This window comes from Vanellus vanellus (genome assembly GCF_965231255.1).
Source record: "Vanellus vanellus genome assembly, chromosome: 5".
NCBI classification, from domain to species: Eukaryota; Metazoa; Chordata; class Aves; order Charadriiformes; family Charadriidae; genus Vanellus; species Vanellus vanellus.
In genome coordinates, this window is record NC_138910.1 from 10,511,929 (window position 1) to 10,535,207 (window position 23,279).

The following is a 23,279-nucleotide window of genomic DNA, read 5'->3' on the forward strand; positions in this document are numbered from 1 at the left end:
TGGGGACTGAGGCAAAAGAAGGGTTAAGTGTGGTAGAAATAATAGGGAGGAATAAGCAGCTGCAGGACTGTTTTGGCAGGCGATGAAGTTGTGTGAAGCTACTCCCTAGATAAGGAGGTGCTGCTCACAGGGAAGAGAGATTCCCTTTTCGGTGGGAACATGATCTTTTAGAGTACGCGATGGTGTAAACAAGTAAAGTAGAAAATTACTGGCCTTGGCAGAAAAGTATATAAAGAGCACGCTTGCTTAATAAAGCTGATTTCGATCCTGCATATCGGAGTCTGTGCCACTTCATCTCCGACACCTAACAAAATCTGTAATTTCTGAATTCCTATACATAATGCCATGACATCTGTTTACACAGATGCAAGATCATCATTCATCTGCAAATGCAATAAAGTTTTCCTTGTGTGCCACGCTGGTTGTAGTCAATTGACATAGCCAATATATTCTGCTCGGCAGGATCTAACATGCCTTCTCAGGACAGTTTACCAATTTGGGCCTCATGCCGCACCAATGCAACTTCAAGAAGACTTGCCAAGTCAGCTGGGACCCAACATGGACACTGAGGTGAGTTCTTTATTTAGGGTTTTACCTGACCAGGGTTTCCAGGTCCGAATACTTGGCAGAGCTGGGGCTGTGATGAGGTGGGTGAAAGCAGAACAGCGTTGATCCTGGCAGTACTGGTTAAGATAGGAACACGTGGACCATGCCATGCCCAAAGGACATAATTTTCTCCTCCCTTAGTGTAACCATTAGTGTCAGCTCCCTCCTGTCCAGATTTTTAATTCATTCTATCCACAATGCCCACATTCCAGAAAGGAGCACCCCCTGGCTTAAATCTGGATCCAAATAGTAAACCTAGTCGCATACACATAAATCAGTAGTGACTAGAAAGAGCAAACCCGTATCTACTTAAAAATATATTCTGCAGACACACTATAAGATAGCCAGGAAGAAAATATGTCCAGAACCTAAATTATAGTGAGATACAGTAAGGAACTTTTACCTGCTTAAAATTGAACTGACTTCCCCTGGAGTTTTGTACCAAAAGGCTTTCTTGCTGAGGATGGTTCAGTTCATTTTCAAACGCAGCTGGTGGAGATAGCAATTGTCCTTTAAACTTAATAAAGCCAGTGGCTAGACCTGTTATCCAGTCTGTGAAAGTCTGGACAAGATTAGGTGGCTCATATTCTGAAGTTCTGGCAAGACAAAATTAATTCTTATTCTGGTGATCCATATGAGCTCTGCAAGACAAGAATTACAGATGGTGAAAAATTACTTTTGTTTCATCTCTAACATTAGTAGCTTTTTTAAAAAAAAAGTTATATGCAATAAGCACTTCGAAATTAATAGAGTAATATTTATCTCTAGTGTATCTGTAAATTATCTCCAATATCTGCAGTTTATTCTGTGTTACAGCAAGGTATTGCAGGCTGAGCCGTCCACTGACTTTGTGGTCATTCAGATTTCTAAGACCACAGTGGTTCCTGGTTTAAGACTGCTGTGAATCCCTGTACTGTTTGTGCCATCTGGTGGTCAAGAAGGATGTGAGCGGCGCTGCATTTCAGCCTGCAGGAACGGCTCTTTGGAAGAGAACGCAGAGCCAAAAAGCAGGAGGACACTGGAAGGAACGGTCACGCTGGAATGGGGAGCAGCAGGGAGCTCCAGCTGGAAGGCGCTGCCTAAAAGAGCTCCAAGAAACCGTGCCTTGGACATGAGGGGTTCCCAGATTTGGCCCACTCGCTAGCGCTGCCGGGCTGGTGACAATCCAGGGGATTTCCACCTTCTTTGGGCCCGTGGGGAGGGACAGCCAGCGGACCAGGTGGCTACTGAAGATGCAGGACTTCACCGAAGGCACAGCTGTGTCCTTTATCCCCAGGGTCGGCGCCGGGGATTCTTCAAGCCTGAAAGTTTCACCAGTTTTAGCGCCGGAAGTCGGCACTGAACGTTTTCAGCGGCCCGTGCTGCCTGCCCTGGGATGCCGGCGGAGCCAACAGCCGGCGGGCATCGCCGCCCCCGGCTGCCGCCTGCAGTCTGGCGGCGCGGTGTGGCGCACAGCCGCGTCCCCGACCCCTCGGCCGGCACGCGGGAGGACACGCAGGCTGTCCCCAGAACCGCCCCTCCCGGAGGGGCTAACCTTGGGGCCGCACAGGTGGATGACGCCCGGCGGCGTTTCTGTCTTCCGTGGGAGCCAAACACCTGTAACCACGAGCGGGGGGTGTCTGTGGAGGAGAGGGCGACTCCTTTCCTCGGGGTAAAACCGGGCGTGTCCCGCCCTCGCTCGCTGCCTCCCACCTCCCTCCTGCCGCCTCCCACCCGTGTCCGAGGACACACACACACACCCCTCCCCCGGCAGGGGCGGGGACCCGGTGGCTGTCTGCCGGCGAGGCCATGTCTCCGCCGGGCCGCGGGAGGCCGCTGCGGGCCGCCCGTCAGGCCTTGGAGAGGGGGTTGGTGGGTTCCGGCGGGGCCCGGATCCGCCGCGCCGCCGTGCCCACGTGTGGCCGGGTGAGCCGGGGAAGGGGGGCAGGCGGCGGAGATGTCGGTGTCGGTGGCCGCGGGCAACCTGCCCATGCGGCTGCTGCGCAGGAAGATCCACAAGCGCAACCTGAAGCTGCGGCAGCGCAACCTGAAGCTGCGGGCGGCTGAGGGCGCAGGTACGCCGGGGCCGGGGCCGGGCGGGCGGCCCTGCGGAGCCTCTCTCCGGTTGAGCTCTTGCGGAGCCGTCGCTGACTTTGGGTTTGGTTCTTTTTTCCTCTCCTCTCTTTCCGAAACGCGTGCAGGCGAGGCGGCATCGCAGGGCCCCCCCGAGGAGGAGGTGGAGGAGGCGGCGGCGGCCCCTGAGGTAGAAGCGGCGGCGGCGGTCGGAGCGGCCTCGGAGGGCGCGAATGGCGCCGGGCCCCGCGGCGGGGGGGAGAAGAAGAGGAAGAAGAAAAAGAGGAAAGCGGCGGCTAATGCGGAAAATGGTACGTTATCTTAACAAATACAACTTGTCACCCAGGGCGGAGTTATCCCCGGAGACCCCAAAAAGCGCCCGCTCTCGTTTTCCTCTCGGTCGGAGGGGGTTAGTCAGATGGACGGTGTGGGAAGTACCGTGGGTCGGTCTGGTGTATGTTTTAAAAGTTTCGGAGATCTTCAGTGTTATCCTTTTCCTTATTCATCATCATAGACCTTAAAGATCATCGAGTTCCAACCCCCTGCCATGGGCAGGGACACCTCCCACCAGCCCAGGTTGCCCAAGGCCACATCCAGCCTGGCCTTGAGCACCTCCAGGGATGGGGCAGCCACAGCTTCTCTGGGCAGCCTGGGCCAGTGTCTTGCCACCCTCATAGTGAAAAATTTCTTCCTAATATGTAACCTAAATCTCCCCTCTTCCAGTTTGAAGCCATTCCCCCTCGTCCTATCACTACGTTCCCTTGTAAAAAGTCCCTCTCCAGCTGTAGCAGTTGAACTGCAATGTACATCCAGCCAGTATGTCTTTTTAGCAACGCATCCAGCCTTTGGCAACATCTGTATATTATGAAACTAAAGTATACTGGGAAACTACCCCCAAAAAAACGTGCCCTGCAAATATTGATGGATTTTTATATGTTTTTATACATATATTTCTATGTATATTTGAACTTTTATCTCTTACGTGTTTGATCTTTGTGACACTTCTCTTTATTTGCGTAACCACGAGGTGTTATCATGCAGTTCTGTTAGGATTCAGGTACTTACAACAGAACAGACATTACATTTCACATGACCAGAGCACAAACCGCGTTGGAAACGTGATGTCTGAATTGCAGATAGGAAAGAATTTTGTAGCTTGTTCCACGTTTCCACAGAAAATTTCATATAGTGCATTAAGCTTTCACTGTTTGGCTGTGCGCAGTGGATTGTGCGCAAGGAACTTCTGAATTTTTGCTCTCTGACTCAGAAATTTCCCTAGAAAAAAAAGCATGACCTTTGTAAGCAGTTTACAGACTAAAGAAATTCACTCTGTGGAACAGCTTTTAATGATGAAAATGTCTTTTGTGTCTCTAACTGACTTGTCTTTTGTAAAATAACACTCTAGATACAGAGCCTAAAAAAGTGAAAACTGAAGATGAGTCCGCGGAAGTAGAAGATGAAGATAATCAGGATTCTGGCGAGAAGGAAGAGGAGGAGGAGGATGAAGTGCCCAGTTTACCACTAGGTGTAACAGGTATCTTATGCCCTATTTTTCATACATGTGCAAAAATCCAAGGTCTAACACTTTCTTCCAGAGCAAGTTGCAGTTTTCAAATTAGCTTTATAAGTTGAATATTTGAATACCAGTGATATGACACTGGCAGCTGTACAGCTGTTACTGGATTCCTGTTCTTTGAAATTTACATTATATACACACAGTCCTATTAGTCTTAAAATTACTAGTGAAAATCTGTTTTAAAACATATATATACACATACATGTGTACTTGTAGAAGAAAAAAATCAACGAAGAGCAGGATGGAGGTGTGTGACTAGTAAATTTGGCATGAGAAGCAGTGCATTCCTGTTCATTTTTAACAGCTCTGTGTAGTATTTTTAGGAACGCATTAATACAGAGTAATTTTTCACTGTCTTCAGATTTTCCTGTAGAAAGGAATAAGAAAAAGTCCTTCGTGGTTGTGTGTTTTGGTTTTTGTTTTCCTCCATCTAGGTCAGTTTTAACTGAGTAATCTCAGAGGACAGATGGAACTGAAGAAATAAGTTTGGTTTTTGTTTTTGTTTTTTATTTATTTATTCCCCTCCTCTCTCTTCAGGTGCTTTTGAAGACAATTCTTTTACTTCCCTGGCTGGTCTTGTCAGTGAGAATACACTGAAAGGCATAAATGACATGGGTTTTACGCACATGACTGAAATTCAGCATAAAAGTATTAAGCCGCTTCTGGAAGGCAGGTAAGAAATACGTATCTTAATCACTATATTGACCCCAAATATTGTGTAAATTTTGTTAGCAAGCTAAATACATGAAATGTAACTTTTTGCAGCTAAACTTTTTTTTAAAAAAAAATATGTTTTCATGTGTGTTAAATATTTTGTTTATAAACATTTATACCAGTTAACACAGTATATCTGTGTTGTGTGTGAACAAATACTTGGGGTAAACTCATGGAAACTGCTTTGCATTTGGCTTTGAAAGCAGGGAAGACTGTTTTCACTAGTCTTGTGTCAGTGTGTCTCAGAGAATCTGTAGAGATGTGGTGACCAATTGCTGTGAACCATATCTGCCACCAAGCTCTTAATACCAACTCTACCAGTTTCCTGGGTGCCATGTAATGTTTTTACATTGTCAACACTGTTCAAAACAGGATTGTTCTTTTCTCTGTAGGATTAACTAAATGCTTTTCTTTCTAACTTTGTTGCATGCAGGGATATTCTAGCAGCTGCAAAAACGGGCAGTGGCAAAACACTTGCATTTCTTATTCCTGCAGTAGAGCTCATCTACAAGTTAAAATTCATGCCTAGAAATGGTAAGGCTCTTCATTTCACAGTTGAATTTTTCTGTGGTGCGGCCATTTAGGAATGTGGCTAGGAGGGAGATTGGACGAGTTGTTGTAACTTACTCTTGTCCAATTGATGTAATTATTTTTATTTTTTTTTTTTTAGGAACAGGTGTTATTATTCTTTCTCCTACTCGAGAGCTTGCCATGCAAACCTATGGAGTTCTTAAAGAACTTATGAATCACCATGTTCACACCTACGGTCTGATAATGGGGGGCAGTAACAGATCAGCAGAAGCACAGAAACTTGGAAATGGAATCAACATCATTGTAGCAACACCAGGAAGACTGCTGGATCATATGCAGGTAGATAAAATATTGATGTCTAATCCATGTTATTAAAACGTAATAAAACTCCTGTCCCTGTCTGACTCCAAATTTGTTAATCTTGTAGAACACTCCAGGTTTCATGTACAAGAACTTGCAGTGTTTGGTAATTGATGAGGCGGATCGTATCTTGGAGGTTGGATTTGAAGAAGAAATGAAACAGATCATAAAACTTCTACCAAGTAAGGGGAAAAAAAAAATCTCTGTTTCCTGGAAATCACTTGACTAACATTATGTCTTCTTTATGACTCAGTTATTATAAGAGAAGTCATTAATTTTTATAGTTGTGTAAATGCACTTGCGAGCGATTGTCTACTTGGTCCTTTTTTTCGGATAGCTAGTATATATTACCTTATTTAACATAATTTATCTGAAGGACAAAGTTTTCATATGCATTTTAGGGATATAATTCTGGTCATATAAGATTCTTTTAGTTTAACATCAGCATTCTCTCATTCATCTTCCTCTGTCCGTTTATTTCCTACAATTCATTATTTCTTAATAAGGCTTAAACATAAGGTAAAACGTCTTCTGACTTGCGGTTCGAATTTTCTTCATACTTCCAAGAACAGTACCGTAAGGAAGTTTAAGTATTTAGCTTAAAATTTTCTTCTCCTAATTTTTCATTTAGTTGTTCCATGTAATTGATGTATTGAACACATTCTCAGAGTCAACAGGGCTCTCCCTTTAACTTTGAAAATGCAGGAAAAAATTGCCCCATGGAAATAGTGTATAAAAAAAAATCAGTGATAAATATTTTGAGGTTCCACATATTAAATATTAAAATTCAGATTTGCATGTTTTAAAATGCAGGTATATAATTCTAATAAATAACATTCTGCGAAGAATTTAAATCGACAGTGCTAAAAAGAAAGGGAAGGAAGAGTGGGAAAATGACATGTTCTTCATGAAGTGGAAAATGATAGTAACAGAAATTTTTACTTTGCATGTGTTTACTTTGGTTTTGTCCTATTATGAAGGAAATTATGTTTTAAAACAGACACTTCAGAATAGAAAAGAAAAAGATATTTAAAAATGGCGGCACCGATTATTCAGCAAGAACAATTGCTACTGTTCTTGCAATTGTGAAATGGAACAGGCTATGTCTGCATTTTCTGTGTGCTCGTGCAACAAGAAAATGTCACAGGACAAGGATATATATTTGAGCTGCAAGATGACAGGCAGGCAGGAGATATCCTACCCCTGCTCTAAGATCATTGAAGTCACTGAGGGTCCGTACAGACGTACTGCCACATGACGGAATAGCATGTACGAATGTGTAGGTCCTAGACTGATTTTGCAAGACAAACAGTAATATTACACTTCAGTTTTGGTAAGTTTTTTCTTGCACAATCTCTAGCGTGTTTGTTTTTGGGAAAAAAAAAAACACAAATAAAAACAAAACACATTTTAGTATTCATGGGAATGAAATCAACTTATAGTTAGAATTACAAGCTTGGTCTCCATTTAAATCATTGTTTTCTGTCTAAATTGGAATGCAAATGATAATATTTTCCCAGAGAGAAAGATTAATTGTGTTTTGATAGCTCTGAGGATTTTGGGGGTGAGGGCAGCCTAAGTAAACATCCTGTACAATCCATAATAAAACTACACCTGTCTTTGTTTGTCATTAGCAGTATATTTGAATTAGAATTTAATTGAAAAAAGTAGAAGACTTGCTCAGGGAAGTTTACAGCTAGAGATTTTATGGACTTGCTATTTGAATTCTCCTTTTAAAAATAAGGCTTTCTTTCATAATAAATATTCTTATCAGAGCGCAGGCAGACGATGCTTTTTTCTGCTACACAAACCAGAAAGGTTGAAGATCTGGCAAAGATCTCTCTGAAGAAAGAGCCCCTGTATGTTGGGGTTGATGATAACAAGGAGACAGCAACAGTAGATGGTCTTGAACAGGTAAAACACAAATGTTATCAAAAGGGGTATGATTGTGAACATACCAAATCCTATGTGTTTTTAACTGGGTTGTACAAACACTGTCTTAAAGGGTGTTTCCCGTGCTAATGGGCAAAAGCTACCAGTTGCTTAAAGGGCTTTATTCACTCTGCTAACTATAGTAAGTTATATGCGTCTAGTCAATGCTTGCAGAAAAATTAACTCTTTTTCATATTTGTTTCACAACATAACACTTCCCTGATTCAATTGTATTGCTGAAGCAAAAGTTTGTTCCATACTACTTTAACAATATTTAAAAATTTTCCAGGGGTATGTAGTGTGTCCATCTGAAAAAAGATTCCTTTTGCTCTTCACATTCCTCAAGAAGAACCGGAAGAAAAAACTAATGGTATTTTTTTCTTCATGTATGTCAGTGAAGTACCATTATGAATTACTCAACTATATTGATCTCCCTGTTTTGGCCATTCATGTAAGTATTTTATTAATTGATTAATTAATTTGATAGTACCTGTAAGTTGTTACTTACCTTACATTTGCCTTGTTTATTTCAGTCCAGTTTCTAATAAACAGATACCCTGCTCACAAAAATGGTGATGATCTCGATTAGCCTGTACAGGAAGGAGATAAATAAAAGACTATGTGATAACATCACTTCAACATTGTTAATCTTGCTATTTTCCAAACCAGGGCTGAACACTGATATTAACTGATTTTCTGTGTGTTGAAAGCCATCTGTTTTCTTCCCAGGGGTTGCTTTTCATAAGCATTAAAACTCAATTTGTGGAGGAAAGTTATGGAAGGAATCTAAACACTCCCATCCCTGGAGTGTTGGGTGCTTTTTCTAAGGCCGGGGTGATGTTTGGTTTTACTATGTTAATTTTAACCGTTTGGATAAGTATTACACATTTTTTTTTATCAAAACCACAAAATGCATAGTTTAGGAAAAAGAATTAACTGAAAGTTTATGAAATAGTTATAAGTGACCACAAATGTCTTTTTTTTTTCCTTTTAATTATTTTGGGGATTTGTTTTTGCTATACTTCGATAGAACTGTTACAAGTATTCTTATTGCTTTTAAACCTGTCCAACAAATTGCTAGACCTGCAAATGTCCTTTTTCTGAACTTTAGGCGTTTATGCAGCCCTCGTGAAAGAAATGCTTATGCAACCAAATTTTTAATGCTTTGGAAGATTTGGCGTTATCTCTGAGAGACACCAATTCATTTAGCCCTGTGCTGTTGACTGTGCTAACATTGTTTCTTCACTGTGAAATGGTCCTGCTTGGTCTGTCCAAGTCCATGATATGGAAAGGTGGCTCATTATTTTATATTTTTGTCAGTGATATAATATGTGAACTTTAAGCTTACAAGTTGGCAGATTATTTTTTTGTTGTTGCTATTTCATCCTTCATGTGCTTCTCCTTTTAGGGCAAGCAGAAACAAACCAAACGTACTACAACATTTTTCCAGTTCTGTAATGCAGAATCTGGAATACTGTTGTGCACTGATGTAGCTGCCAGAGGATTGGATATTCCTGAAGTTGATTGGATTGTCCAGTATGACCCCCCAGATGATCCAAAAGTAAGTTAAGGAAATAGGGAAACTTCACAGCAACAAATCAAAGCCTAGCTACAAACGTAATTGCAGACAAAAGCTGCAGCTGCTGCTTGACAGAGATCAGGATCCAGCCATGTTCATATCCAGCAGCCGATTTCTTCCACTTCTCTCCACCAGCTCCTAGGAAATGCTGCATCTAGCTGAGACCTTTGTTACCTTTTAAGAGTTGCTTTTTAAAACATTATTCTTTATGCTGTTAAATTAATTTAAAATCTAATGAGCTGAACAACAAAACACTTCTCAGGAGAAGTGTGAGTTTATATATTAATCCCTGAGTCTCCTAAACAGTTTTTTCCAATGGATATTTCATTTTCATTTAAAAATCAGTATTCTTACTTGAATAAATGTCCAGTGTAAACAAGTGAAACTCAAAAAACTGAGAAGTTTTGACAAGTATACAGAGCAAATATACCAAAAGCAAAGTTTAATCTCCAGTCACAGCAGACTTTTCTTCAGTAAAAGGTAAAATACTTTTAGTCAGGGGTTTCTGTCTCAACCTAATTATGCTTTGCATCTTCAGCACTTGGTTTCCCTCGTCCGTGTGTTAGTGCTAAGAAAGAGTCTTAAAAAATAATGGATGATGCATTGCACTATATTAATGTTAAATGGGGGGGGGGGAGTGGTTGTGAAGCTGTTCCATTATTACATATTTGAAAGACTGACTGGACTTGCTGTTTCTTATTCTTCCAAAAGGAATATATTCATCGTGTTGGTAGAACTGCCAGAGGCATAAATGGTAGAGGACATGCTCTGCTCATTTTACGACCAGAAGAGCTGGGCTTTCTTCGTTACCTAAAACAAGCCAGGGTAAACTTATGTCTACGTGTTTTTAGTGTTTTTGGTGGTGGGTTTTGGTTGTTGTTTTTTTTTTTTTTACTGTGCAACAGCTTTTAAAGGCAAAACCTGTAAAGATTAATCAAACATTTTAATTTTTTAAGCAAAAAAATTATGTTGCTTAGAAAATATTTAACTAAACATCAGACTTAAAGTCAGCAGCACAAAGGTAAATATTGAGTGTATTTATAGTTGCTTTGCAACTGAGCAATGTGTATTATTAAAAAATAAATAAATTTCCTGTGTTCTGTCTGTGGAGGGATACTGGGAGCTTGGCCATCCAGAGGAAATTAAAACTTCAATGTGGTTTGTGCAGGTTTTATTTTTTCTATTCAAGTAATCAATTGCATTTTGTTCAGTTCCAAAAGAAGGGTAGCTTCCTTCTAAATGTAATCATTTTAATATGATAGAACTGCAGATAGTTTTGGGGTTGTTCTCCTTATGGGCTTGTTTAGAACTTTGCCATTTGCAACTAAAGTGGTACAGCTTCTAAAGCTAAAAGGGTAAAAGTGTCATAGTGTAAGCATCTTTATTACTTGAGCTTAAAGGAAGTGATAATACTGGCGTATTGATAGAAAGGTATTTTATGCCTATGATAAGGGTAGTAATGGTATAATGGTGTGATCATTGCTTTGAATAAAAGATGGTGCCAGAAACCTAAAGATGTGCTTTTCATTCACAAAAACATCCATGAACCTGAGAATTGTAATTACGTATTAACAGATAGAGCTGTGGTATTAAAAATAAATACCTTCTGTTATTTTGCAGGTCTTTTTCTATTTGTCTTGGGTCTTAAACGTATTCAGGGTTTACATGGTATAAATAATTTTTATATTTAATTTTTTTTTTTTCTTTAAGGTACCACTAAGTGAATTTGAATTTTCTTGGTCAAAAATTTCAGACATCCAGTCTCAGGTATGAAATGACTTCATACTACAGCTACTCTGAATATCTGTGTAATAATTTATATAGCGAATGTTATAGTCTATAACAACCAAAGTACAAAAATACGTGTGCTTGTCTGGAAAAGTTCCTGTAGATGATTACTGTGCTGTAAATACTCCTGCCATATTGTCCCTCTATGACGTTAAAGCAATAAAATGTTTTGAAATTAAAGAAGAATTTTAATATCCAGTACTGAACTATCATCATTATATGATATGTATTTGCTTGGAAGAATTGTTTTTTTTGCATTACATGGCAAAGCCACATTGTTGTAAACCTGCTTGCAACTTTTGAACTGAATGTTCTTGTCTAGCATAGCAAGCAGGTTTTTTTTTAGCTTTTATCGAATAGTTATGTATGTTCAGATTGATTGGGAATAACATGTCTTATAAGATGATTTACTCAGACTTCAGTGTGCAGAAAGAGATCCAGTACCAACTCTTGGAAATGCTAATATATACTCCAGGTGTATTTAAATGATGTTAATAAACCCCAGTATCAGCTAAACCTCTTTTGTGCTCCAGTGCTGCAAAAATAGCCATGGAGCAAAAGGTGACTAGAATAGCATAGATAGTTCTGTGGATGTGATTTTCTATTGTTGTTTAATTCTGTGAATTACTCTTTTGATAAGAGCTCTGTAAAGCTTCTTTGCAGTAACTTAAATTTGAAATAGCAAGTACAAGAAACGGTGAAGACAGTCCTTACAGAAGGAGGTTCCCAGTTAAGAATAATTAGGATGTAATGGTGTCTAATGTAACTTATTTTTAGTATGCTGAATTAATGTATGTTAAACATCAAATGAGACACTTGGACCTAAAAAGTATTGGGAACTTAGCCCGCAACAAATAAAATGTCTCAGTCTACACTATTGCATCTGCATTTTTGTCGTAGAATTAATATTGCTAATGTTACAATGCATTTGCACCATAACAGATCTGACTACGTATAGAATTACATGGAATGGTACAGTTTAGATGTCTGACTTAAAAGTACACATTAATTGTGAATATATATAGTTTCATGGTGTGACTGCCGTTGTATACTCCTTCTTGATTAACTTGTTTGGGACAATCCAATTTAATATTTCTGTAAATTTTCGTGTTGCTGAGGCTTTGTACTGTAATTTAACTTCAAGCTATTTTGTTCCGCTATTTGTTTATAAAAGTACTCCGATATATGTATGTGCACTCTACCATCAAAGGGCAATTTTGCTGAAGCGAACAGGGAATGTCACTGCAACTCACACAGTAAATAATTTGCTTGAATATAATTTATACCCTTGTTATAGCTATAATTGGTATGTCTTTTGGTTTTGTTTTGTTTTTTTTTTCTCTTCACCAGCTGGAGAAACTGATTGAGAAGAACTACTTCCTTCACAAGTCAGCCCAGGAAGCATACAAAGCTTACATCAGAGCTTATGACTCCCATTCTCTGAAGCAGATCTATGATGTCAATAACTTGGATCTTCCCAAAGTCAGCCTTTCATTTGGTTTTAAAGTTCCTCCGTTTGTTGACCTCAGTATCCTTTTACTGCAGTGTTTGAAAGCTGAATTTCTGCTTTATAAACGTTAAGTGCAACTTACTAAATTTCTATGCTACTTAGAAGTTCTGATTTTTTTTTTTTTGCTATTAATCATATAAATGCATCATTTTGCAACAGCACTTTATAAAAAAAAATCTTAAATAGCAAATATTAAAAAGGCAAAAATTGCCTACAAACAACATCCATGTTTTGGTGCATGTACATGCTGTATGTGCTTCAGTTGCTGTGGGTTCTACAGCACTGTTCTCCTCCATGCAAAATTACTTCAATTGAAAGGTACATGCTTAAGTTTAATAATCGTAGAATATTGAAATAGAGGGACAAGAGCATGAAATAGAAGACTGTATCTAGGTTACTGTCAAACCTGCCAGTGGATGGAATTTGAAGTAGTAGTACTTTGGCCAACTTAGCTGAACAACTGGAGGAATAAAAGCATTATTTAGAATCACAGGCACAAAGTTCTAGTCTTGTCTGTAGTTATGTAACTCAAATTTTGTACAATGCTGCTATTTTTTTTCAAATTAATAACTCTTAAAATACCTAAAAAGCAACATTTCAAATTATTCCAAGTTCTTTAACCAATAAAATTCCAGATGTGAACAGCAACCATGGCAGAAGGCTACAGAAAAGAGGTGGAGGTGGGGGATTTGGTTACCAGAAATCAAAGAACGTCCACAAAGCTAAAATCTTCAAACACATTAGCAAGAAATCGGACAGTCGGCAGTTTTCTCGTTAATCATACATGCAATAAAATGGCTTCTGGCATTGGAATAGACTACCTTGATCAAAACCATCTGACAGTTACCTCCGATTTAAACTGCTCTATTCACATATTTCGGAGTCTTTATGATTTTGTTTCTGGGAACATCTTTTATCTTTCAGTTCAGGAAGACTCTTTCGAAGGGAGACTAAAGATAGAAACTGAGAATACAGCCTGCTAATTTTGCAGTACTTGTTGTAAGGAAGAGGATAGTTGAATATAATTGTCTTAATAAAAAGCTCTGCAGTATTAATTTAAAGAAAAAATACTTTTAGGTTTTATAGAACAATTTGCTTTACATTTATCCTTTTTTCTATGTACACCTCTGAAGAATGTTGTAGTAAACAACACAAGGACAGATTACAGTTTGAGATAAGAAAAATTTGTTGATGTGAATTATTGCAAGCGTTTCTAGTGGTACGGAACTGTGCTTTGTCCATCAGATACACTGAAGAATGTAGGAACATTCCTTTAGAACAGAACATAACTATGAATAATTAAGGCTGTATGAGCTTGTGATTAATTTCAGTTATGGTATCTGTATAACTGTGTAAGTACAGTGTCAAAAAAAAAAATCTCTTACACCACATCTGGGACAGAATCCTGTTTCTTTTAATGTGATAAAATGATAACATTCTAGTGAAATGTTTGGTTTTCCTTCATGTTCTCTTTAAATCTGAATTCATCCATCTGGTAATGTCTAGTGTACTCTCATACGAATATACAAACAAAATTAAGAAAAGCAGATTACATAAATGGAAGCACTCAGCCCAGAAAATGTTTTAAAATGCTCCATAACCTTGATGCAGTGAGAATTTTTGCAGTTGTATCTTGTAAATTACAAAAGCAAATGGCTTTTTAGTCTTTCTTGGTCAGATCAGTGATGGGCAAAGTCAAAGGTACTACCACAGGATTAAGGGGGTGGAGAGACTTGTTAAGTGAAAAGGTGAAAAGTGGTATAAATATACTAGAAGGATATTTTATGGAGAAATGGAAGAGGGTGGAGTACACATTGCAAACAGTACAAACATGGAGAAGAATACACAAGTTAGGCAAAAGTAGAATAACTATATTACATATATTATTTTCATATCTCTGCTATTGTAAATATCTATGATGAGGCTACAATAGGGGTGGGCAATAGTACTTCAAAAATGTTCATCCATCAATGCAGAGAAAGACTAAAATGTCACAGAATCCAGACATCTACACCCTGTGTGATTACAGTAAAACAGCTTTTAATTTACATCTAAAATGTAACCCAGGACTAATTATGAGTACAAAAGCATATGTAGTTATTCCAATATAAAGTGGACTGCTATGTCCTAAGTCTTTTGAAGTAGCATGTCAGGTTTAAAACTATGATATATGCATTGAAGTATTGCAGGAAAACATCGGTGAACTTTGTTTTCACCTGCAGAGAAACCACATCATTTTTCTTGAAAAATAGTATGACCATTCTGCTGTTAGTGCTCCCACCATTCAGAACTGAGAGTTGTTGCCTTTTTTCCCTTTTTTGTGAAACAGCTGACTTGTAGCCCTAATGGACTTCTCAAGACTCTTAATTAACATTGATCAGATATTAAGAACTGATAACATCAAAACACTGAAGTAAGTTAATTTTGTGGCTAGGATTTGAATGTCTCATGCTTCCAGGGTTGCAATGAGAAAGCAAAATCTGCTCTGAAGGGTAAGCAATGCGAAGTACGTGATGCCTGGCTCATCAAGTTCTAATCTTTGATTCTGGGTTTGCTTATATATTTAAAAATAATAGATGTCAAAATAGTTTTCATTTCTGTTTATTAATAGCATATTTTTAGAATTATCTCCGAGATCTACAGCATCATACAGTTGAAGGGTTCTGTCTACACCTGCAAGCTGTGCAGTTACAGTATAGAAATTAACTTACATTATAGTGAAATTGACTGAGGGGACTCATCAGATGAACTGCAAAATTAATTACTTGGAAAGAGATGTAAGCAAAGCTGAAGTAAACCACTGTAAAGATCAGAGCGTGGTTATGTGGGCACAAGCAGTGTGAATGAAGTAGTGTGGAGTGTTCGTTTGGAACAGGAACAAAGCTGAGATGGTGGGCACAGTTAGTGACCACCTGTCTGACCGTGGGCTGCATAGCCAGAACTGGTTGGGCTTAAAAGCGCATCAGAATTCCTTCCACTTCTCTGTCTAGGCTGCTTAGAGAACTGCTTTTTTCTGTCTCCTTGTCATTCTGGGAACAGAAGGCTGACTGCTTTCCCAGCAGCTAGACAACCTCAAGCTCCACCTAATTTTTTCTTTGGAAGAGTTGAGGCACTGTCAATTTCTAAAGTCTGATATGAGGACAACTGAAAAATAGGGGTTTGGCACGAATCTGGACAACTCCCTGGTGGTTTTTGTTTGGATTTTCTTATATACCCTAATGCAAAGAAATCTCTGTAATAATCTCATGTGGGAGATGAGAAGGCTGGATGGTATTGCTCTAGAGTAGCACTAGGTTACCCTAAAAAAAAATATATATTAACACTGTTACTTAGACATTATAGATGTATAATGGCTGCACAGTCTGAACTAACTACATAGTCTGCTATTTCACACTGTAATTTGCTAATTAAGCATGAGAGAAATTCCCAAGCGGAGACTAAGTGGGTATTGAAAGAAAAGGGCTTCAGCTTCCTGGTTTGTGCAGATGCAGTTAGTTTTCTCTTTGTTTATGGGATGATAAATGAAAAATAGTTGCTGATTAAATATCTGTGTGTATCAGGCAGCATCTATTCTACTATGGTATTGCAAGAAGTTTAAAAGATTGTCAAACTGATTCAAAATCTAACGTTTCCTTTGCAACTTACCCTGTTATCAATCTTTTGAGCAGTTAATAGACCTCAGCCATCAGACTCTCAAGGCTTGCCTCATAACAGTGACTGATAGGTTGGGGACTAATATTGTGTGCCTTGAGAAATTGCCTTTTTTCTCTGAGAACCTTGACAAAGAAATTGGACTCTTTAAACCACTTAAGGGGGTGATCAAAACTGTCCTGCTTGAACTGGAAGATTTTTTTGACAGTTCTTGGAACAGGTCCATACAGGAGAATACCATTGCTGAGCTACTGCTCGTAATCATGAAAAATCTTGTCATGATATGAGTTTCCTACACCATAACACTGCCGAGTTATAGACAAGCACAAGACTAGTTGGAAAGTGTTGCCATCAAATTTTTCAGGGTGAATGTCACAGGCAGAGAGCATATTTATTGACAGTGAAGAGCAAGAATATTTGAGAACTGGATAAGATATTATCTACTTAGGTCTGCTGTAAATAGGAAGTGTGTTTATATTTTGGCAGTAATTAGCCTTTTTGTTTCATGTACAAGTTGATAACTCAGTTTAAGTAACCTGCCCAAGCTTTAGATACTCTAATTATTTGTTTTCAAGCTAGTAATCTAAGGCTTGGGGGAAGCAAGCTCTCACAGGAAAAGTGAAAAGGACTATGTGATTAAAAAAACCAAAAAAAACCAACATTTGAGTAGAAGTCTCCAATTTCTTCCCAATGTGAAGGAAAGCAGGGTACTGACAGGATACAACACAGGTCTGTGACTTGTGGTTTTAGTTCTACCACTGTCCTGTTTAGGAGACAGTTGTCCAGTTACTTCAATCCCCCAAAATTTAAAAGGGATTTTACAGACATCTAAAAACCTAACAACTAGAAAAGAAACAGTTATTATCCCTTAAGAGGTGAGAAGAGGTGAGTTGGTTTGGTTTGGGTTGGTTTTTTGGTTGTTTTTTTTTTTTTTCAAAATAACAATGCTGAAAGAAGCCTAGATTCAACTGGCTAGGCATGCAGAATAACATCTGTCACTGCTCTTGACTTTTGCCCTACTAGCTTGATTTCCACAGGATTTTAGCTGCTTGGCTTGACAGGAGAATTCATGCAACTGTTTCCGATGCTTTTGTTTGCTCTAGATTTATAGAAGATGTTGAGCCATGACAATAAGAATCCAGCCTCTTGAACTGGAATGCTCTTTCCTTCTAACAAATTTGCTGGCCTACATCAAAGTCATAAATACTGTAATGTTGCTTGTGTCAAATCTCTTTATTGCACAACCACGTGGGGAAGAGATTACCTTTTCTTTCTCCTCTTAGCCCCCACGATAAACTTTTGATATGGAGTTGTAAGGAGAGGTAGAGGAAGGATGCCATTAAGAGAATGGAAGACAAATGGAAAAATCGGGGTGCTGTCTAGACACACACTCAGTTTGTTATATCGGTGTCAGCCAGCTTAAGAACTGCTTTCACCTTTCAAAAAAATATCTGAGCATACTCTACAATAGCAGTCCATCTTCCCAAACACTTTTGTAAGCTATAACACTGAAAAACATAACCATCTACTATTTTCTCCCAGTTAGTCAGAATTAAAAAGAAGAAAACTATAGGCTCTGCAAAATCTTGTATAAGAGTTCATCCAAATGCTTATCTCTATTTTGGCTGTCACCTGAATGTGTTTAGCCATTCAGGGCTTTCTGAGCTCCTCAGTGAGTGGTTGCAATCCCCTATGAAAGTTGAGAATCACAGGAATATTAAATGTGTTACTCTGCATAATTAAAACTAGAGGTTCACTTATAGGGGCAGATAGACCATGTGAATTTTTAGGAGCTACTGAGTCTTCCTTATAAGCTCCAGATAAGTGTTCTTGATATATTGTCACTTCTACTAATATTAATAAAACCCTTTCTGTATGGGAAGAAAAAAGACGAGTAGCAGATAAGTTCTGTCTGGTACCTGTCTCTAATTGTTATTAGGAAACCTGAAAATGAATTTATGAAGGTACATAGTAACACTAATACCTACAAAATGTAATTTGAGAACATAAACGTAACCATAAAATGACATTGTTTAAAAAAATAATCATAAAGCAATTTAATTTTTCCATAAAAATTGTATTCACTGATATCTTTACATTCCTCTCTTAATGGTGGCAGAAGTTAGCTAAATGGCTTGTCATATTAAAAGAGGGAATTCTTTAACACGAGAAAAAGAATCCTTAACTTCTACTAAGCCCTAGTGCAGATGACCTGTAACAAAACTATATGAAGTGCTAAATGATTATTTAAACACTGTATTTTTCCACTTCATTGCAAAATTTTATGAATCTTTTTTTCTGAGGCTTTGCAAGTATGTGCTACTATAGCCTTATGTAAATTGTCCACAATTTTTTGTCATACTTTCTACATAAATTCAGCAAGGGATTATTCGTAAATAAGGATAGCTAATATTTCAGGTGCAAACTAATCAATAAGGTATACAGGTTTTTAATAACTAACTCATTCAAAGAATTCTTTCTTTGAGCATGGATATGAAACTTGTATATTCAAAAGTTTTGTACAGAGAAATAAATCGCACACACATATTCCAGACTTGTACTCGTAATAAATTCCTATAAAGGCCTTGCTTTCCTGTATGGTCACTCCATGTTATAATGGTAGTGCAATAAATTAGTAGCAATATGTGGCCCATGCGAGAAATGTTTTGGGAACACTTTGTCCAGGGAAAGAAGGCCATTTCTACCAAACTTAAGACAAATGTGAAAGAGTTGCTGCGCAGGTTTGAAGCGAGTTAGAATGAGAATCAACAATATCTGGGCATCACAACTTTCTCAGACACCAATTAAAATAGAAATCAATGGATGTGGGCTCCTAAATAACTTTGAATCTGACACTTAAAAATATCAAAATCCACAAGTGGAAAGCCCGTATCTTGTACAGGGTCAAAAAAATTAAGAAAAAAAGTAAATCTAGCTCTTCCTCAAGATTATTGGCGGTAGCAGAAGCCAATAGTCAAGGTCACGCAAATTAGATTGACTCAAATTATAGCTTACTAGTTGAGGGTTTTTTTTTATGTGGCTGCTCTAACAGGAGGAAAGCCTAATGTTAGCAAATCTGCTGCTATATAATCCCCTTTGTATTCGTGTGTTGGCTTCAGCCGAGCTAGGGCTCGTTATCTGTTAACGCGCACACACACACACACCCCTGTGGCAAACCTAATTCATGCAGGTGACTTTGCTGACTACCCCTGGTGTTGGAAAACCTTGCGCTTAGTGGCTCGCATCCTTATAGGCTACATAAAACTGATATTTGAATGGAAATTATTCTGTCAAAGATTTGCTTATTATTATTAATAAAACCAATGCTAGCTAGCATTTATGTGACATCTAGATTCTCCAACACATTTTCAATCATAAAAATATGGAACCAGCTGTCAAAGGGCTTTTGAGGGTGTGCTTTTCCCTTGAGCTGAAAGTTTTTCTGATATTTATCAAATTAATTGCAGGATTTATATGACTGAGTTTTCTGAAAAATGCTTTATAAAGGAGGCTGGTTTTCTATTAAAGAGCTAGCAGAGAACAGGGGATAGAATAAAACTGCACCTACTAGAAGCTCTCAAAGGGCTTTTACATCTGAAACAAAAAATGGAAAATGAGTCAAAACAGCCAAGTTCAGTGCAGTCCCTGTATAACACTCTAAAAATAATCTTCTGTCTCTAACAGATAAAAGCAAACTTCTGAAAAATGTAGGCTATATTTAAATTTTATATATTTGCTATAAAAATACAGCATCGCTTCACATAATGATTTGAAATTCTGTTATCTGGATGAATCATCATCCTCCAAAGCTGTTCCTAAGCAGCATGCTGTCCTTGAAAGTGCTTGAAAACAGTGCTGTAATGAAGCTGGCCCGGGAAGCTGCCGTCTGGTGAAGACAGCCGCATCTTTGGCACAACTGTACAAAGGGGAGCTTGGACAGGAATTATAAAGATGGAGGGGGGATTAAGCTAAGTTAAGAACTTTCAGACTGACAGAAAAAAATAAAATTATGACAAGACTGAGTCTTAGGAGATTCATTTCAAAGTCGGCAGTCAGGTGTTTGGTAAGGTGATAAGGACTACGTTTTGCAATTCCTCACTTCTGTCACAAGCCCTTTTCTCAGCGATTCTCAGGTCACCAGGGGAAAGCGAGAAAAGTTGCAAAGGAAGATGTAAAAGATTTATACACTTACACTTACAAGCAGATTACTATTTTTCACCCTTTTGTGTTTTGCATCCTTCAGGCTTTGCAGCCCCCAAAAGCTCCAAACATCCAGATAGAAAGATGATGTTATCTTGTATTTACTGTTAATTCCATCATCTAGCTCCAAGTCGTTAGTCGCATACTGATTTGCTTATTTTAGGAGCAATGAAACAGATGGTGATTATCAGTTATCTTTTGTGGATACACACTACCATACTTTGTGGAGAGAAGAAACTATGAAGATGCAGACTAGTTTCTGAAGTAATTGAAAAGTTATCAGTGAATGAAACAAAGTGCAGTGTTTTCATTGCATTTTGACATTACAGCAACTTTTAATACTGTAACAGTACATAAAAGTAAACTGAGTCCTCCTTTAGTTTTAGTAGAAGAAAAGGGTGTTTTCATTTTGTTTTTGTCTCTTTCTTGGTGTTGGGTTCTTTTTAGCATTTCATGCAATATTTACCTGCTTTTCTGTTATTTAGAATACATGAATACCTGCAAGTCTCCTTATTTTTTAAAATTCCCTCTTCTCTTCTGCAAAGTATACCCTGGTTTCTGAGACATTGTAACGCGTTGCCATAGCAATCTTTGAGGAGCACTAAGTCTCTGCATTCACAGGACAAGACAGCAGTGGGGTAATTATCAAGAAAAAATAAATCCCTTTGAGACTTTATTCAAGCCTCTGTATTATAGGACTAGGTTATTTCAGCCAAGGGGAAGGAAGAAGTGGGAGATTTCAATGCATTTGACGTGTGAACTGGAATGTAACTTTCCAGATGTGGCATATAACATATACATAATAAATAGGAGTAGAGGGATGGGACACATGGCTTCTAGGAAAGGCAGATTTTGAGATCATCTGGGCTGCTTTAATGGTAGCCCACACATAGTCCACAACCCACAAATGAAGTCCCCTCACACAAGAAAAAGACAACCTCATTTCCTGCAGAAGCAGGAACAAGCTGATCGTATCCTGGCCCATTTGGGCCCTTGAACATGAAACTTTTGCAGTTGGTCTGAGTTTTATTTGTTTGTTTTCAGTCTTTCTTTAATACCTGAGTTATTCAAATTGTGACAAGATTCTTTTATTCCTTTATTAAGTTCACAGAGTTGGACTGACAATTATTGAAACATTTAGAAGTTAAAGGGATTTTTTATCTGCTTGTTTCCCTTATTGCTTTTGGGTCTGGATGCCTTTTAAAGGAATAAAGTGTTGTAAAATGTTGTTCAGTAATTCTTTAGCTGGCATTTTGAAAGTGGTGTTAACTAATAAACTAAGACACAAATTAGAAAGGAGCAATATAAAGACAAAGCATGCAAAGCTGCTTGTGAAGCAGACACATGCTGCCTGCCAACCCTGACATTTTTACCCATGTCTCATTGTTTCAGATGCTGCTTTAGGCTCAACTTGCAGCAGTATTGTGAAAAGGCTCTTCTTGACAAGCTCTGTTGGATTCTGCCCATTGGAAGCTCAAGTAGCAAAATGTGATACATCTAGCACTCAGAAGTCCTTTTCTCCTAATAATAAAAGCTGGTAAGTAATGCAGATAGTTTTCTCTTTGCTGTCTTACACTAGAGCACTTGTTAGAATCACTATAGGAAAGAACAATTAAAATCATGCCTGCATTAAGAGCCCGGGAAAGGAATTACTTGCTTTATTTTTCATCTGGTGAGTAACGTGGCAAAACAGCAAAACAGCCTGGTTATTCTGACAACAGTCATTGTTTTTCATTTCTGTAATATTTCATCATTGTTCCAGCTTTTTAAGTCGGGACCCCTGAGTAAGGCAAGCTGGACCCTGCTTGCTGTGGGTAACATAGTGGTGCTGTGAGAGATTTGTGTTTTGTCAGATGCTGCTGTTTCTTCAGTGAACGTGAATGCAAGTGAAGAATATCGATTTGAGCAACATTCATTTAGACGGGACTATTCTCACCCAGAAAATACTCCTTCTCTACCTCAAAAACGAGCAACCAATCTCCTGTCTCCAAACTCTGCACCACTACAGTCTGTGATTGTAGCTGTGCTGCTATTGACTGGAAAAGGGGAAACATAACCCTCATTTTTAAAAAGGCAAAAAAAACCCAGGGAACTGCAGGCCAGTCAGTCTCACCTCTGTGCCCAGAAAGATCATGGAGCAGAGATTGTCTTGGAAACTATGCTTAGGCACATGGAAAATAAGGAGGTGTTTGGTAGCAGCCAACATGGCTTCACTAAAGGCAAATTTGGTGGCTTCTATGATGGTGTTACAGTGTCAGTGGATAAGGGAACAGCAACTGGAATCATCTACCTGGACTTGTGCAAAGCATTTGACACTGTCCCACACAACATCCTTGTCCCTAAATTGGTGAGACATGGATTTGACAGGTGGACAAGGAATTGGTTGGACGGTTGCTCTCAAAGAGTTGCGGACAGCAGCTTGATGTCCAAGTCATGACCAGTGACGAGTGGCATTCCTCAGGGGTCCGTATTGGGACTGGCGCTGTTTAACATCTTTGTCAGTGGCATGAACAGTGGGATTGACTACACCCTCAGAAAATTGTGATGGTGCCCAGCGGACAGGAGACACAGCTGGGGACAGAGGGGACACTGGGAAGTGAAAGGGGACAGAGCTGAGGACATGGGGATGGTGGGGACGTAGCTGGGGACAGGGAACAGTGGGGACATGGGGGACACAAGACACAGTTGAGGACATGGGAACAGAGGGGACACAGATGACACCAAGCTGTGTGATGCGTTTGACACACTGGAGGGAAGGAATGTCATCCAGAGGGACCTGG

At 39.0% G+C, this 23,279-nt stretch overlaps 1 protein-coding gene across 1 annotated transcript; it reads left to right on the forward strand.

The window, feature by feature from the left end:
* Positions 1 to 2,447: 2,447 nt before the first annotated feature.
* Positions 2,448 to 13,523, forward strand: DDX18 (DEAD-box helicase 18). The gene is made up of 14 exons (XM_082483657.1): positions 2,448 to 2,660; positions 2,787 to 2,969; positions 4,064 to 4,192; positions 4,772 to 4,907; positions 5,382 to 5,482; positions 5,619 to 5,818; positions 5,907 to 6,021; positions 7,614 to 7,753; positions 8,061 to 8,222; positions 9,180 to 9,332; positions 10,062 to 10,175; positions 11,061 to 11,117; positions 12,489 to 12,666; positions 13,284 to 13,523. The coding sequence occupies exons 1-14, from the start codon at positions 2,543 to 2,545 to the stop codon at positions 13,424 to 13,426; spliced, it is 1,929 nt and encodes a 642-aa protein (XP_082339783.1). The 5' UTR covers positions 2,448 to 2,542; the 3' UTR covers positions 13,427 to 13,523.
* The last annotated feature ends 9,756 nt before the right edge of the window (positions 13,524 to 23,279 follow it).